The sequence below is a fragment of the Pseudocercospora fijiensis genome (genome assembly GCF_000340215.1).
Source record: "Pseudocercospora fijiensis CIRAD86 unplaced genomic scaffold MYCFIscaffold_2, whole genome shotgun sequence".
Classification (NCBI taxonomy): Eukaryota; Fungi; Ascomycota; class Dothideomycetes; order Mycosphaerellales; family Mycosphaerellaceae; genus Pseudocercospora; species Pseudocercospora fijiensis.
The window spans coordinates 961,365-973,311 of record NW_006921533.1 but is presented as its reverse complement, the minus strand read 5'-3'; the positions used below and the strand labels follow the sequence as shown (position 1 = coordinate 973,311).

The following is an 11,947-nucleotide window of genomic DNA, read 5'->3' as shown; positions in this document are numbered from 1 at the left end:
CGACGAATTGCTAGAAGGGTTACCGGTAGGGTTGCTAGGAGGATTACTAGGCGGATTACTAGGCGGATCGCCTAGCGTAAAGCCGCCCCGATATAAGCGGCTATACCTACGGGCATTTATATATATGTCTACCCTCTACTAGTAATCGTATTAACCTAGATTTAGCTAGGGCGGACTTAGCTTACGCGTAGCCGATAGTAGTAAAATCGCCTATTTTATTAGAAAGTCTAATACGACTTCGTTAAGATAGACTCCTCTCCGTCTAGCTAATTCGCGAAGATAATTATAACGCTAACGGTTTTGTTATATAGCGATATTCGCCCTATCGATCTCCTTAGTTATCTATAAGGCATCTACTAGGGTACGATATTAGAAACGACTACGCGGCTCGTTAGCCTACGGGTCGGCGAGGCCGTCGTTTATTAGAGGCAATTAGCCGCGACCGATGTCCTAGAACGGCGACGTCGACAGATCGGAAGGCCCGGTTAACGGTTCCTTAAGGGAAGTCTTAGATAGAGGCCCTCTTAGCTTCTAAGGATTCTCGTCCGCCGGGTATTGTAGCTTAAGTAGCCTCTATAAGAAAACCGATTTAAGCAAGCTATTAGGCGAACCGGGACGCTATTCCGGCGGTACGGTTATTTCTACTATAGTAATAGGCGAAACCGTAGGCCGCGGTAGAACTTAAGCCGGTCGGGCTAGTAGGCGCTGCTCTACTATAGGTAGTAGATAGATATCCGGGTAGAATTAACAGTAATAGCGTAAATCGTATACTATTAGGAGCGCGGCTTTAAGCTCCTTAACCGATTTAGTTAGAATTCCTTTATCTACTACCTACTACCCTAGGAAGTTATAACCGTTAAGGGCGTCTAGGTAGAGTTCCTCGATCTTAGCCTATAGAGGCGGCGGATTTCCTACGAGCGGGTAATAGTATAGAACGTATAAGGTAAGTAAGTCGATTCGGCCGTACTTTGCCCTAAGCTAGGTCGCAAAGTTCTCGCTATAATCGACGTAGTTCTAAATATAGGAACAGATACGTAGGATATAGGGCTCTATATCTAGCAATCCGAGATTATAGTACTAGGGCAGCAGTTAAACCGCTAGCTTAGCTAATTTCGAGGCTTCTACCGGAGTTAGAAGCGAGTCCGAAGGAGCTACGGCAAGCGGGTAAACTATTAGTAAGAGGGTAGAGGCGAGATAGTCTCTAGATAGAGGATAATAACGGAGAGCCTACTTAAGGCGGAGGAGCGTAGCTTATCGGGGCAGGTCCTCCTAGGGAAAGCGGCTACCCCTAAACCTAGGTATAGTAGGCAATTGCTACTAAAGGCAGAAACTACTACTACTATCTCCTCGGGGTACTAACCGGATCGCCGATAAGGCGCTCGCGCGTCGGTAGGGTACAGTATAGAAGGGTAGTAAATCGAATAGGTACTGTCGTAATAGGTAGGAGTTAAATCGTAGTAATTAGCGGAAGATCGGTAGGACTCGTAGCTAATTACGTCGATTCTCGTCGTAGCCGTAACGACCGGGGTCGATTCGGGTAGAGGACTAGTAGTTAGTATAGAAGCTAACTAAGTATTAAGCGAAGCTACTAAGTTGCTAGGTATATAGTTACAGTACGAAGGTATCGTAACGGTTATACGGTATAAAAGTTAATATATTCTCTAAGGTACCGCGAGGCAAGCTATCTATATAATAGTCCTACTATTAGTAGTAATAGCGACCGTAGCGGTCGATAGTAACCGCTGCCTACTATCGTATATATAATAGTATTATATCGTAACAACTATCTACGCGAGTAGGAGAAGTCTATATAGGATAAGGCTACTAACCTCCTCGTTAATTAAGCTTACTTCGAGGCAGAGTACTTTAGTACTAATAGCTTTAATACCTACGGAGGAGTTTAGGAGAATCGACTAGCTAATAAGGTTATTGCTAGTAAGGATTACGGTATATTAAAGCAGTAGTAAGACAGCGTAGTAGATTAGTTGCTTAGGAAGTTGTTTTTATATATTAATAGAATCTAGGAACAATACTACCCTAGGGGTATTATTACGGAGTTTCTAAAAAATAGCCTTAGCTAAGATGCCTAAGGTACCCTATATAACTGTTTATTTGTTTTAAGCGCGCAATATAAAGCGTGTCTAGTTAGATACGAAGAAAGGGAGGGATATTAGCTAGTAACCGGCCCTATATACCTAGGCTAAGTTTTGAGCCTATATAAGAGGCCTCCTTCTATATAGTAGATAGAGTATTAATCTCGTATAGCACATTATTTATGTTATACTTCTATAATGCCTATGTTGTAGGGCTCTAGTTACTAGTCTAAGCGACAGTCTCGTTATCCTATTATACTAAACATAGCTGCCTATATTGCTATAGGTTATATTACCCTCGGTTGCCTATACTATTACTACTAGTAGTAGTAGTAGTATTAGTTTCCGTCCTTTACTAGATAGGCAACTAAATAGTATTCTATAGCTATTAGCTATATATAGGAGTTGCTATTAGAATAAGGCGTAGAAGAGCCTCGGCTTATAATCTATAACTGTAATAAGGCACTAATAAAGGCACTAGCAAGCGACTAGACTTATTTATATATACAGCTCTACCGCTAGTATATTAGGCGCGTAGTAGAGGCTAATACAAAGGCCTTCCTTAGTACTAGGCTACCTAATCTATTAACAAGGCGGAGGCTATTAAGTATAGCTATATAGGACTTTATAGACCTATTTAATAAGGCTATTAACTCGCTATCGGTTAAGTCGTTTGCAACTAACTCGAAAGCCCTAGAGGGCGGCAAGATTGCCGCTCGTAAAGGTAAGCCTATACGAGACTACTCGGACAATAAGGACTAGCAAATACTAGCTAGTTATATAGCTAATATATAGTAGGTTTACCGATAGCACTATATTAAGTACTAGATTAATAGGATACGCTATTTTAGCAATATAACAACCTCGCTAGTAGAAGGTTACTACGCTAGTATTAAGGCATAGTTAACGACCTATAAGAATAATATCTATAGCTTTGTTAACCGGATAGTGCCCTATTTCTAGTATTAGGTTAACCGCTATTAAGCAATAGTTAGACTCGAGATTATACGACTAGTAGCGGTATTCTTAAGCGATCTATTCTACGCTAAAGTTGTTAGCTATATTAGTACATTCGCTCTACGTAAAGTAGCCGAGCGAAGGGCCCTCGTACGCGCTAAGCTCGAGAAGCGGAAGTCTAATAACTATAGGCTATTAGATTATACCTAGTATTATCGGAGGGTCTATAGCTTGAATTGTATATACTAGATGCTAGCACTTAAGGAGTCTATAACCGGCATTCTTACTATTTATATATTCGAGAAGCACTAGCGAGTACTAAGGAGCGATTATAATAGCAACGAGATAACAACTTACCGTACCTTAGAGCTACTTAAGCGGATTAATAAGCGGCTTAGTCGTACGACTCGGCGTAAGGCTACTAGATCTAAGCTAATTAAACAGGCCGCTAGATAGGCCGCTAAACAGGCCGCTAGATAGGCCGCTAGATAGGCCGCTAGATAGGCCGCTAGACAGGCCGCTAGACAGGCCGCTAGACAGGCCGCTAAATAGGCCGCTATTAACTAGTAAGAAGCGATAAGACAGGCTAAGCCGGGGAGGCCTATTCTACCGCTACTAGTACTATAAGGAGAACGTTTATATAAGGGCTATATATATAAAACAGCCTATAGGAGGTACAAGTGCGTAAAAGATAATATAGACTGCTACTCTAGCTATTACAAGTATAGGCCCTACGATAGAAACCCTATATCTACTTATTTACCTACTTAGGAAGGACCTCCGCTCGCTCCGAAGGCTCTACTAGTACCTACGGCGCTAGTAGGTATACTAGATTATACTAAGATTATATAGCAGGAACTATACGTTAATACGAGGGTCGTAGAACCTTATTTGCTAGGTAGGCAGTATGCCTAGAACAGTTAAGATTAGCTATAGGGTCGAATTCTACGTCTATTATTTACTTAATTCTTCTTTCCTATATTATTATTCTACTAAGTAGCTAGCATAGGCATTAGAAGTCACTATGCGATGTTCTACAGTGTAGATTACTAACAATATAGTCTCACCGAGACCGGAGCGGCCCTAGGTCCGTAGATTCTCGAATAACCGGAGTGGATTCTCGAATAGCCTCGCCCCGACTATGGCGATGAGCACGGCTGAACCTCGCCTTGGCGCACGCGACTCCTCTTTTGTCGATGGACCCTGCTCCCACATGAGTTGCCCTGCATCTTCACAACATCCATGCATGTCTACAAACCTGTCTCCGATCAAACCAGCTGAGTGTGACAGCCAGAATCCCGAGATGTCACTCAACCCGAAACGAAAGCACAGCGAAGTCGCGGGAATAGAAGGAGACCGACCCGAGCCAAAACGCCTAGCAGCAGCATGTACAAACTGCCGTGGCCAGAAAATAAAATGCGAGATGGTCAACGAGGAGCCGCCCTGCTCACGGTGTCAAAGAAGAGGCATTCCATGCGTTCTCCATACTGCTCAGCGACACCCCGTGGCAGACTCCAAACAGGTTGCCCTCCTGGGGAAGGACCTTGTCAACATCCACAGCACTTTGGAGAGCGTATGTCAGCACCTGAACCTTGACCTTCCACCGCCTCTAGCTTCTGAGAAGCAGAATGCTGAGAACAGTCGAAGAAACAACAAAATCGCCGGCGACGCGAACGAAGAAGGCACGTGTGAGCTTTCGCCCCCGGTATCGCCATCCACTGCCCAGGCGCCAATGGATATGTACTTGACAAGTGTCCAAGAGCCCATGAATGGCAAAAGTCCCCAGAGGCTGCGACGACGAGGGAGCGAGAGGGTCGACATGATCAGCAAAGGCCTCATTTCCTTGGATGACGCAGAAGTGCTCGTCAAGAAGTACTTGCTGCATCTGGATAGGTTTTTGTACGGCGTGACAGGCTCATACAAGGACGTGAACGAAGTGCGACGAGCATCTCCAGCTCTCTTGGCTGCTATGTGCACTGTTTCAGCTTTTCACGATTCCGAGCACAAGGCTTTGTTTGATACATGTAATCGCGAGTACAGGTCTATTGTATCGGGATCTTTATTCGAGAAGCGCGACCTGGAATTTGTGAAAGCACTCTGTATTGGCGCATTTTGGCTTCCAGATGCGTCGAGGATCCTATTGGGAGATGCTATCCGACGAGCGAAAGATCTCAAACTGCATCGAAATTTCCTCCGACTCACGGAGCCCGCTCTACTAGCAAGCACTTCGCCAGGCTCGGCAATCGACACCAGCGATATCAGGGATCGCGTGCGGCTCTGGTACCTACTCTATGTTTGTGATCAGCACTTGTCTATCCTGCATAATCGAGATCGGATCCTACGCCAGGAAAAGGAAGCTGTCGAGAACAGAGAGCTGTTCATATCTGGTGGCGAACCAGTAACATCTCAAGATATCAGAATCATGTCACAAGTCTCGTTGCTAGTCATTATGGGACAGATCCGTGACGTTTTTGGGTCCGAGTCGATCAGGCCTGTCTCCAAGACCTTGAGCGTTCAACTATCACATTTCGTGAGGGAGCTGGATTCATGGTATACGAGATGGTCCGCCCTGTTTGGTAAGTCTTTCGTCGAGATTTCACCTTTAAATTATTTGCTGACCTGTCGTCCAGAACCTGATGACCATATCGGAGCATTTCCACTAGCTGGTCTCACAATACATTGGCAGTTTGCCAAGCTTTACCTTGGACACCATGTCTTCCGTGGCATTGAGAACAACCCTATCCCGACCTACTTCTTGTCAGCCGCCCTCACAGCCCGCGACGCCGCAGTCACAATCTTCACCATGATAGCCGAAGACGACTCCTTCCGCAGTCACATCCTCGGCATGCCTGCATACTTCCACATCATGATCTCCTTCGCCGGCCAATTCCTTCTAGGCGTATGTCTGAAATACAGCCAACAGCTGGGAATCAATGTCGAAGAAGACTTTCGACGTATCAGCGCCGCCCTAGCTGTCTTCGCTCGCACACCAGCATTACCATCACACCCCATCACGCGCATGACTGCAGGGCTGATGAGAAAATTGAACGAATGCACAACAGCTTTAGGAATGGATTCCGTCCTGACTGAAAGTCCCTTCGCGAACCCCGAACTCGCTACTGTTAGAGACTATGCCAGCAACATCAACGGCAATGTCCGTGGGGTCTTCGATCTCCAAGCCGCCAACGGCCTGCCTGACGACTTTCTGTACGCCGATTTCAGCGATTTGACATTTCCGGATCCACAATTTCAATATATGCGACATGGAACATAAAGCGGCATCTATGCTACATTTGCATCCGCATCATCATGAAAGATTGTCGTTCCCCAATCCGGACGATTGAAGCGCTTGCCTTGCTTCTTAGCCAAATCATCAATTGCCTGCATCTCTTCCGCGCTGGGCACGAAATTATCTCTCAGATTCGCAGCTATACGCTTTGGATTGATGGATTTGGGAATCACGGACCAACCCTTCGCAATGCCCCAGCTGAGCATGACATTGCCGGTCGCAACACCTCGTTTCTTCGCCATCTCAACGATAACGGGCTCTTCGTGCAGCGTGCTTCCAGAACCGCCGAGTGGGCCGAATGCCGTCTGATGAATGCCTTTTGCCGAACAATATGCGTGTAGTTTGTCCTGTGGAAGCAGAGGTTGAATCTCGGTCTGATTGACTGCCGGCACGACCTTTGCAGTCTCGAGTAACTTCTCGAGGTGCACGGTAGAGAAATTCGCTACGCCGATGGCACGCACCTTGCCCGTGTCAAGCAATTTCTCCATCTCGCGCCAGGTGTCTCGAAAATCCCAGCCTTCGACATGCACTTTGCGATCTTCTTTCCCGTACTCTGCGCCTGTGTCAGGACTGAGGGTGACGGGCCAATGCATGAGATAAAGATCCACGTAATCCAGTCCGAGGTCTCGCAAGGACTTTTCTAGCGCTTGCTGAACGCGTTGATGGTCAGAGGACCAGAGCTTTGTTGTGACGAAGAACTCCGAGCGTGGAATAGGCGCTGCTTTGAAGACTTGGCCGATTTCAGCTTCGTTGAAGTAGAGTGGAGCACAATCGAAATGTCGATAGCCTGCTGCGAAGGCTTCTTTGACGGCTTTTGCAGCTTCTCCTGGTGCTGCCTTCCACGTGCCAAACCCTACTGCTCCGATCTTAGCCCCAGTATTGAGAGTGAAGTGCGAGCGGACCCCTTCCTTGCGATGAACCCCATTCGTCCCATTGACTGACTTGGATGTAGGGCGAGAGATGGAATCTGGCAGCGACCTCTCCAGCTCGGCCAAGGGCTGCATGGCCGCAATCGTCGCGTCCTGCAAAGCCTTACCGGCAGGCTTATACGGCTTTCTCGTGCTGAATAACGCATGATTAGACAAACCAGCCACCGGCCCCGCGAAAAACGCAGCGCCGAATTTCGTCGCCGCCAGACCTTTCTTGCAAGCGGCCTCAGCAAGCGCAACTCTCCCTTGCAGCTCTCTCGCCTCCTCGATCTTCCCTTCCTGCCATAGAGAGTAGAGTCTCGAGACGGATTTCGGAAACACATTTCCAATCCCGGTGACGCAGCCTACACCACCTCCGATCAAGCATGGGAGAAGCCAATCCGACTGTCCGGCAAACACCGCAAATTCCGAAGGGTGGAAGTTTGCGGTCAACGATGTGACTTTCCCAGCATTCGCACATGTGAGTTTCACACCTCGAATGTTTGGATGCGGCGCCAATTGCGAGAGCACGTCGACTCCTAAATCGATGCCGGAAGTCACGCCTGGGAACTGTTTTTTTTTTGACAAAAGTCAGAATTTTTTTTTTTTTGGAGTCAAGACATGTAAGTAGAATACTGACATTGTACGCAATGATGGGGATACGACTGTAATCCGCCACCTCGCGGTAAAACTCCAGCAAAGCATCATTTGTGATGGCTTTGGGCCAATAACTCGGCGGCAATAAAAGACCGAAATCCGCACCCGCGTCGGCGGCATCGTCTGCTAATTTTAACGTCTCGTTCGTCGATTGACCGCTGATGCCAGCTGCTAAGGGAAACTCTGGGACTCCGAGGTCGGTGGCGACTTTTCGTGCGGTGCGGGTGATTTCTATTCTCTCTTCGCGGGACAGTAGGGCGGCTTCTGCGGTTGAGCCTTGCAGGACGAGGCCGTTGACGCCGCCGCGGATTAGGTGGGAGAAGTAGGTGTAGGTTGCTGCGAGGTCGATTTCTTGTCGCGGAGTTTCTTTGTATAAAGATATGACGGGACACCATATGCCGGGAGGAATGGCTGGTGGTGTTTGGTTTGATGATGATGGAATTCCTGGCATTTCGAGATGGGATTTCTGGATACCGGTTGTCTTCTCGTCTTGACTGTGATGACGAAGATTCATGAGACATTAAGCGTCCCGTCGAATGTATACAGTCGAATGCTGCATGGTCCCACAACTCGGTGTCTCTTGAACCGTTCGTGAGCTGGATTGCGGCCGAGAAGCCGAACAGTGACCCACACATCGGAAGCACCTCTCCGGTCATTGATAGTCCTGCTGGGATTCGATCAAGTGGTAAGACGACAGCTTCAATAATACATCGGAGGATAGCATTGGCAAAATTGCTTCCAAGCTCTCGGTCACTGTCGTGAAAGTATTGCAAGTGCTGCATCGACAAATGCATCAATCTCTTGGACGGTATTAGCGAGTCCAGGACATATTGTGATTCCTTCAAGCGATGGATCCTCTTCCATCTTGAAAGCCTTCACGTGAATGTTATACTCGTCAAGCAAAGTCTTCGTAAATCGTTCACAGCTCATACCATCCACGACGAAAGCTCCAAAGCCAGTTCGTGGAGTCGCATCAGGATCAAAGAGCAGCCTCACGCGCGAATGCTTGCCTAGCCTCGTAGCCCAGCGACTCCTCAAGTACTGGTAACGAGCACTTTTTTCCGCCCGACCAATATCTCTGTTGAACTCCACCATCTCAGGAACAGCAGCAGCCAAAGCTTTAAACACCGTCCCAACCTCTTCGAATTTCTCGATAGAATCCTTCGGCAGGTCTGAGTATGGCGCGATCAGAGGCCATACATTCGCGATTTCCGGTTTTCGGACGTAAAGAAAACCTGTGCCTCTTGGCCCGTGCATCCATTTGTGAAGACATGCAGCGAAAGCATCGCAGCGCAGCTCGTCCAGGTTGAAATCCATGTGTCCAGCACTATGGGCGCCATCCACAAACGTGAAGATTCCACGCTCTCGCGCAAAGGCACTGATGGCTCGGACTGGGAAAACAAGACCCGTGCGACCGACTACGTGAGGGAATGAGATCAGTTTGGTCCTAGGTCCGACAACTGCTTCAAACGCCTTTGCGATGTCCTCGTCTCGTGCTGGTCCAAACGGCAGATCCACCAGTTTCAGACTGATACCCTCTCGTGCAACTCTCTGTCGGATGATAGCCAAGTTGAAATCGTAACAGTACTTCGTCGCGAGAATTTCATCGCCCGGTTTGAGCGAGAATCCATTAAGCACCGTCGCTATGCCCTCCATCGCATTTCTCGTGAATGCGATCTCATCGCTCGATGTCCCGAAGTATTCTGCCAGCATGGTTCGCAGCGCAATGGACGAGCCGCTCTCCTTCATGGTTTTGAAGGGTTCGTATGAGTCTAGTTCGTAGGACAGAGCTGTGTTGAGGAGGGATCGGATCTTTTCGCGCACAATGAGCGGTGCAGGGCTTCTCCGAGAGTTCACGAGCTGCGTGTTTACATACATTGGCACCATGGTGGCCCTTACAGATAGCCAGTATGCTTCATCGTCTGGCGCGACTCTGAGGCCGCTTGGCAGAGGCATTGTGCCGTGGTGCACGTGAAGTGAGCGAGACAAGAGCGGAGAAGTCAATCGACCTACATGGTTGTGGTATGGTAGCGATATATCGAGCTGCTGGGTGAGAATGCAGAGTGAAAGTTCGAGCTTAGGGTTAGGGTTAGGGTTACATCTCCAACGCCAAGACCAGACATCCATCTTTCACGCGTCTCCCTTCTTCTCCACGCGCTCTGTCACCACCACACCTCCCTCTTTCATATCGCTACCATCAGGGTCAGCATCTGCCGACTTATGGTCCGCAAATGCCTCTCGAACGTCCTTTCTGACCTTGTCCTCCTCCTTGGGGTACGCGTACTTCCACATCATCCACAATGGGTGCTTGAACAGGTCATCCATGGCCTCGATGGAGCGGCCTTTAGTCTCGGGGAGACATAGCCAGACGAAGCCGACGCCGAGATACGTCAAGACGGCGTACATCAGGAAGATGCCCCAGCCCATGGTCGTGATCATGTTTGGCGTCGCTCTCGTAATGCCGTAGTTCACGATCCAATTCGTGAAGAAGCAGAAAGACATGCAGAAAGATCGCTGCAGGTGAAGTCAGCACAGCACGTCTCTTTGCAGCCTTGTCCGATGAGACACTCACTATGCGAGCTGGAAAGATCTCTGCAGCAACCACATAGCACGCTACCGAATGACCGAAAGACCATCCAAAAGCATAGAGGTAGATGGCAATGATTCCAACTATGCCGCCTGCCGGTGTGCCCCCGCTGACGGACTCTGCATCTGGCCCAAATCGGACATACAACGCGAGATACAGCATGCAAGACGCCTGAATTGTTGCACCCACGATGAGTGGCAGGCGACGTCCGACATGCTCGACGAGATATCCCACATAGAGCATCGTGGTAACGAACTTGACCTGGGAGCAAGGTTCTGGCCTTAGCGCATGTCTTAGTCTTCCTGCAGTGATTGCACACTTACCACTCCATACACGCCGGTGGTCAGCAACGAGTTACCGTCGCTCACCCCGATAATCTGAAAGATGCGCGGAGCGAAGTAGTTCAACGAGTCGGTGCCGGTCAACTTGTGAAACAAGAACAGCATGATAGCAAGAAAGAATCTCTGAAAGTTGCTCGGGATGGTAAAGATGTCCTTCAAGATCTGCCAGTACGAGTTGCCCGCGTGAATCTCCTGTTCGGCGGCGATCTGGTTTCTCGTCTCGGAGTACTCGAGCTGGACATATGGATGGTCTGCTGGAAGGCCTCGGAGCTTGCATAAATTGGCAAGACCTTTCTCGCTCTTACCGACGCGGATCAGATATCGTGGCGTCTCCAACAGCCATGGTACCATCAAACACATAAGTCCGCCTGGAATGAGTTGGATGGCCATTGCAGTTTGCCACTGAGAAGTATTGTGCTGGATATTCGGTCCAGACCAGAGAGAAACGCCATAATTAACCCAGAAAGCGATCATCAAAGCCACGATGATGCAGAGGTTATAAGTGCAGACCTAATAAATAATCTTCAATTAGCCTTCAGTGACCCAACATTTCGACCAAAAAAAAACAAAAATTACCATCGACCCCCTCACAGACTTCGGAGCATTCTCCGACAAAAATTGCGGCGTGAGCATCGAGCACGCACCAACGCCCAACCCTCCCACAAACCTCCCCGCCAACAAAACCTCAAAATCCGGCACCATCTGCAACGACGCCCCCACCATAAACACCAATCCAAACGTCAAAACCGACCACTTCCTCCCCAAAAAATCCGAAGTAGGCGCCGCCAACAAAGCCCCCAGCGAACCCCCCGCAGCAAGCATCGCCGCAATCGTACCTTTCTTATCATCCCGCTGCGCCTGCGTGTCATCGCGGAAATCGAACGAAGTCTCAAACGAAGGCAATTCCATGATTCCGCCGATGTTTCCCTGGTCGAAGCCGTAGAACATGCCGGCCCAAGCGACGGCGATGAGCAGGTAGAGGAGACGGAGATTAAAGATTTCGGTGGGGTCTTTTTTTGCGTCGGTGGTGAGGAGGAGGGAGCCGCCGGCCATGGTTGGTGGTATGGACGGAAACGGGGTTGGAGAGGGAGATGTTGGCATTGTTTAAGATTGAC

At 48.6% G+C, this 11,947-nt stretch overlaps 2 protein-coding genes across 2 annotated transcripts; one reads left to right on the top strand and one right to left on the bottom strand.

Annotated features, from left to right (window-relative positions):
* Positions 1-4,473: 4,473 nt before the first annotated feature.
* On the top strand, positions 4,474-6,324 carry MYCFIDRAFT_131801 (uncharacterized protein; the record flags this gene model as incomplete). The annotated part of the gene is made up of 2 exons (XM_007924851.1): positions 4,474-5,626; positions 5,681-6,324. 2 exons carry the CDS (start codon positions 4,474-4,476, stop codon positions 6,322-6,324), a joined length of 1,797 nt encoding a protein of 598 aa, XP_007923042.1.
* An 8-nt stretch (positions 6,325-6,332) lies between these two features.
* On the bottom strand, positions 6,333-11,885 carry MYCFIDRAFT_42737 (uncharacterized protein; the record flags this gene model as incomplete). The annotated part of the gene is made up of 7 exons (XM_007924288.1): positions 6,333-7,276; positions 8,901-8,934; positions 10,149-10,418; positions 10,477-10,752; positions 10,815-11,234; positions 11,292-11,342; positions 11,409-11,885. The coding sequence occupies 7 exons, from the start codon at positions 11,883-11,885 to the stop codon at positions 6,333-6,335; spliced, it is 2,472 nt and encodes an 823-aa protein (XP_007922479.1).
* Between the last annotated feature and the right edge of the window lie 62 nt (positions 11,886-11,947).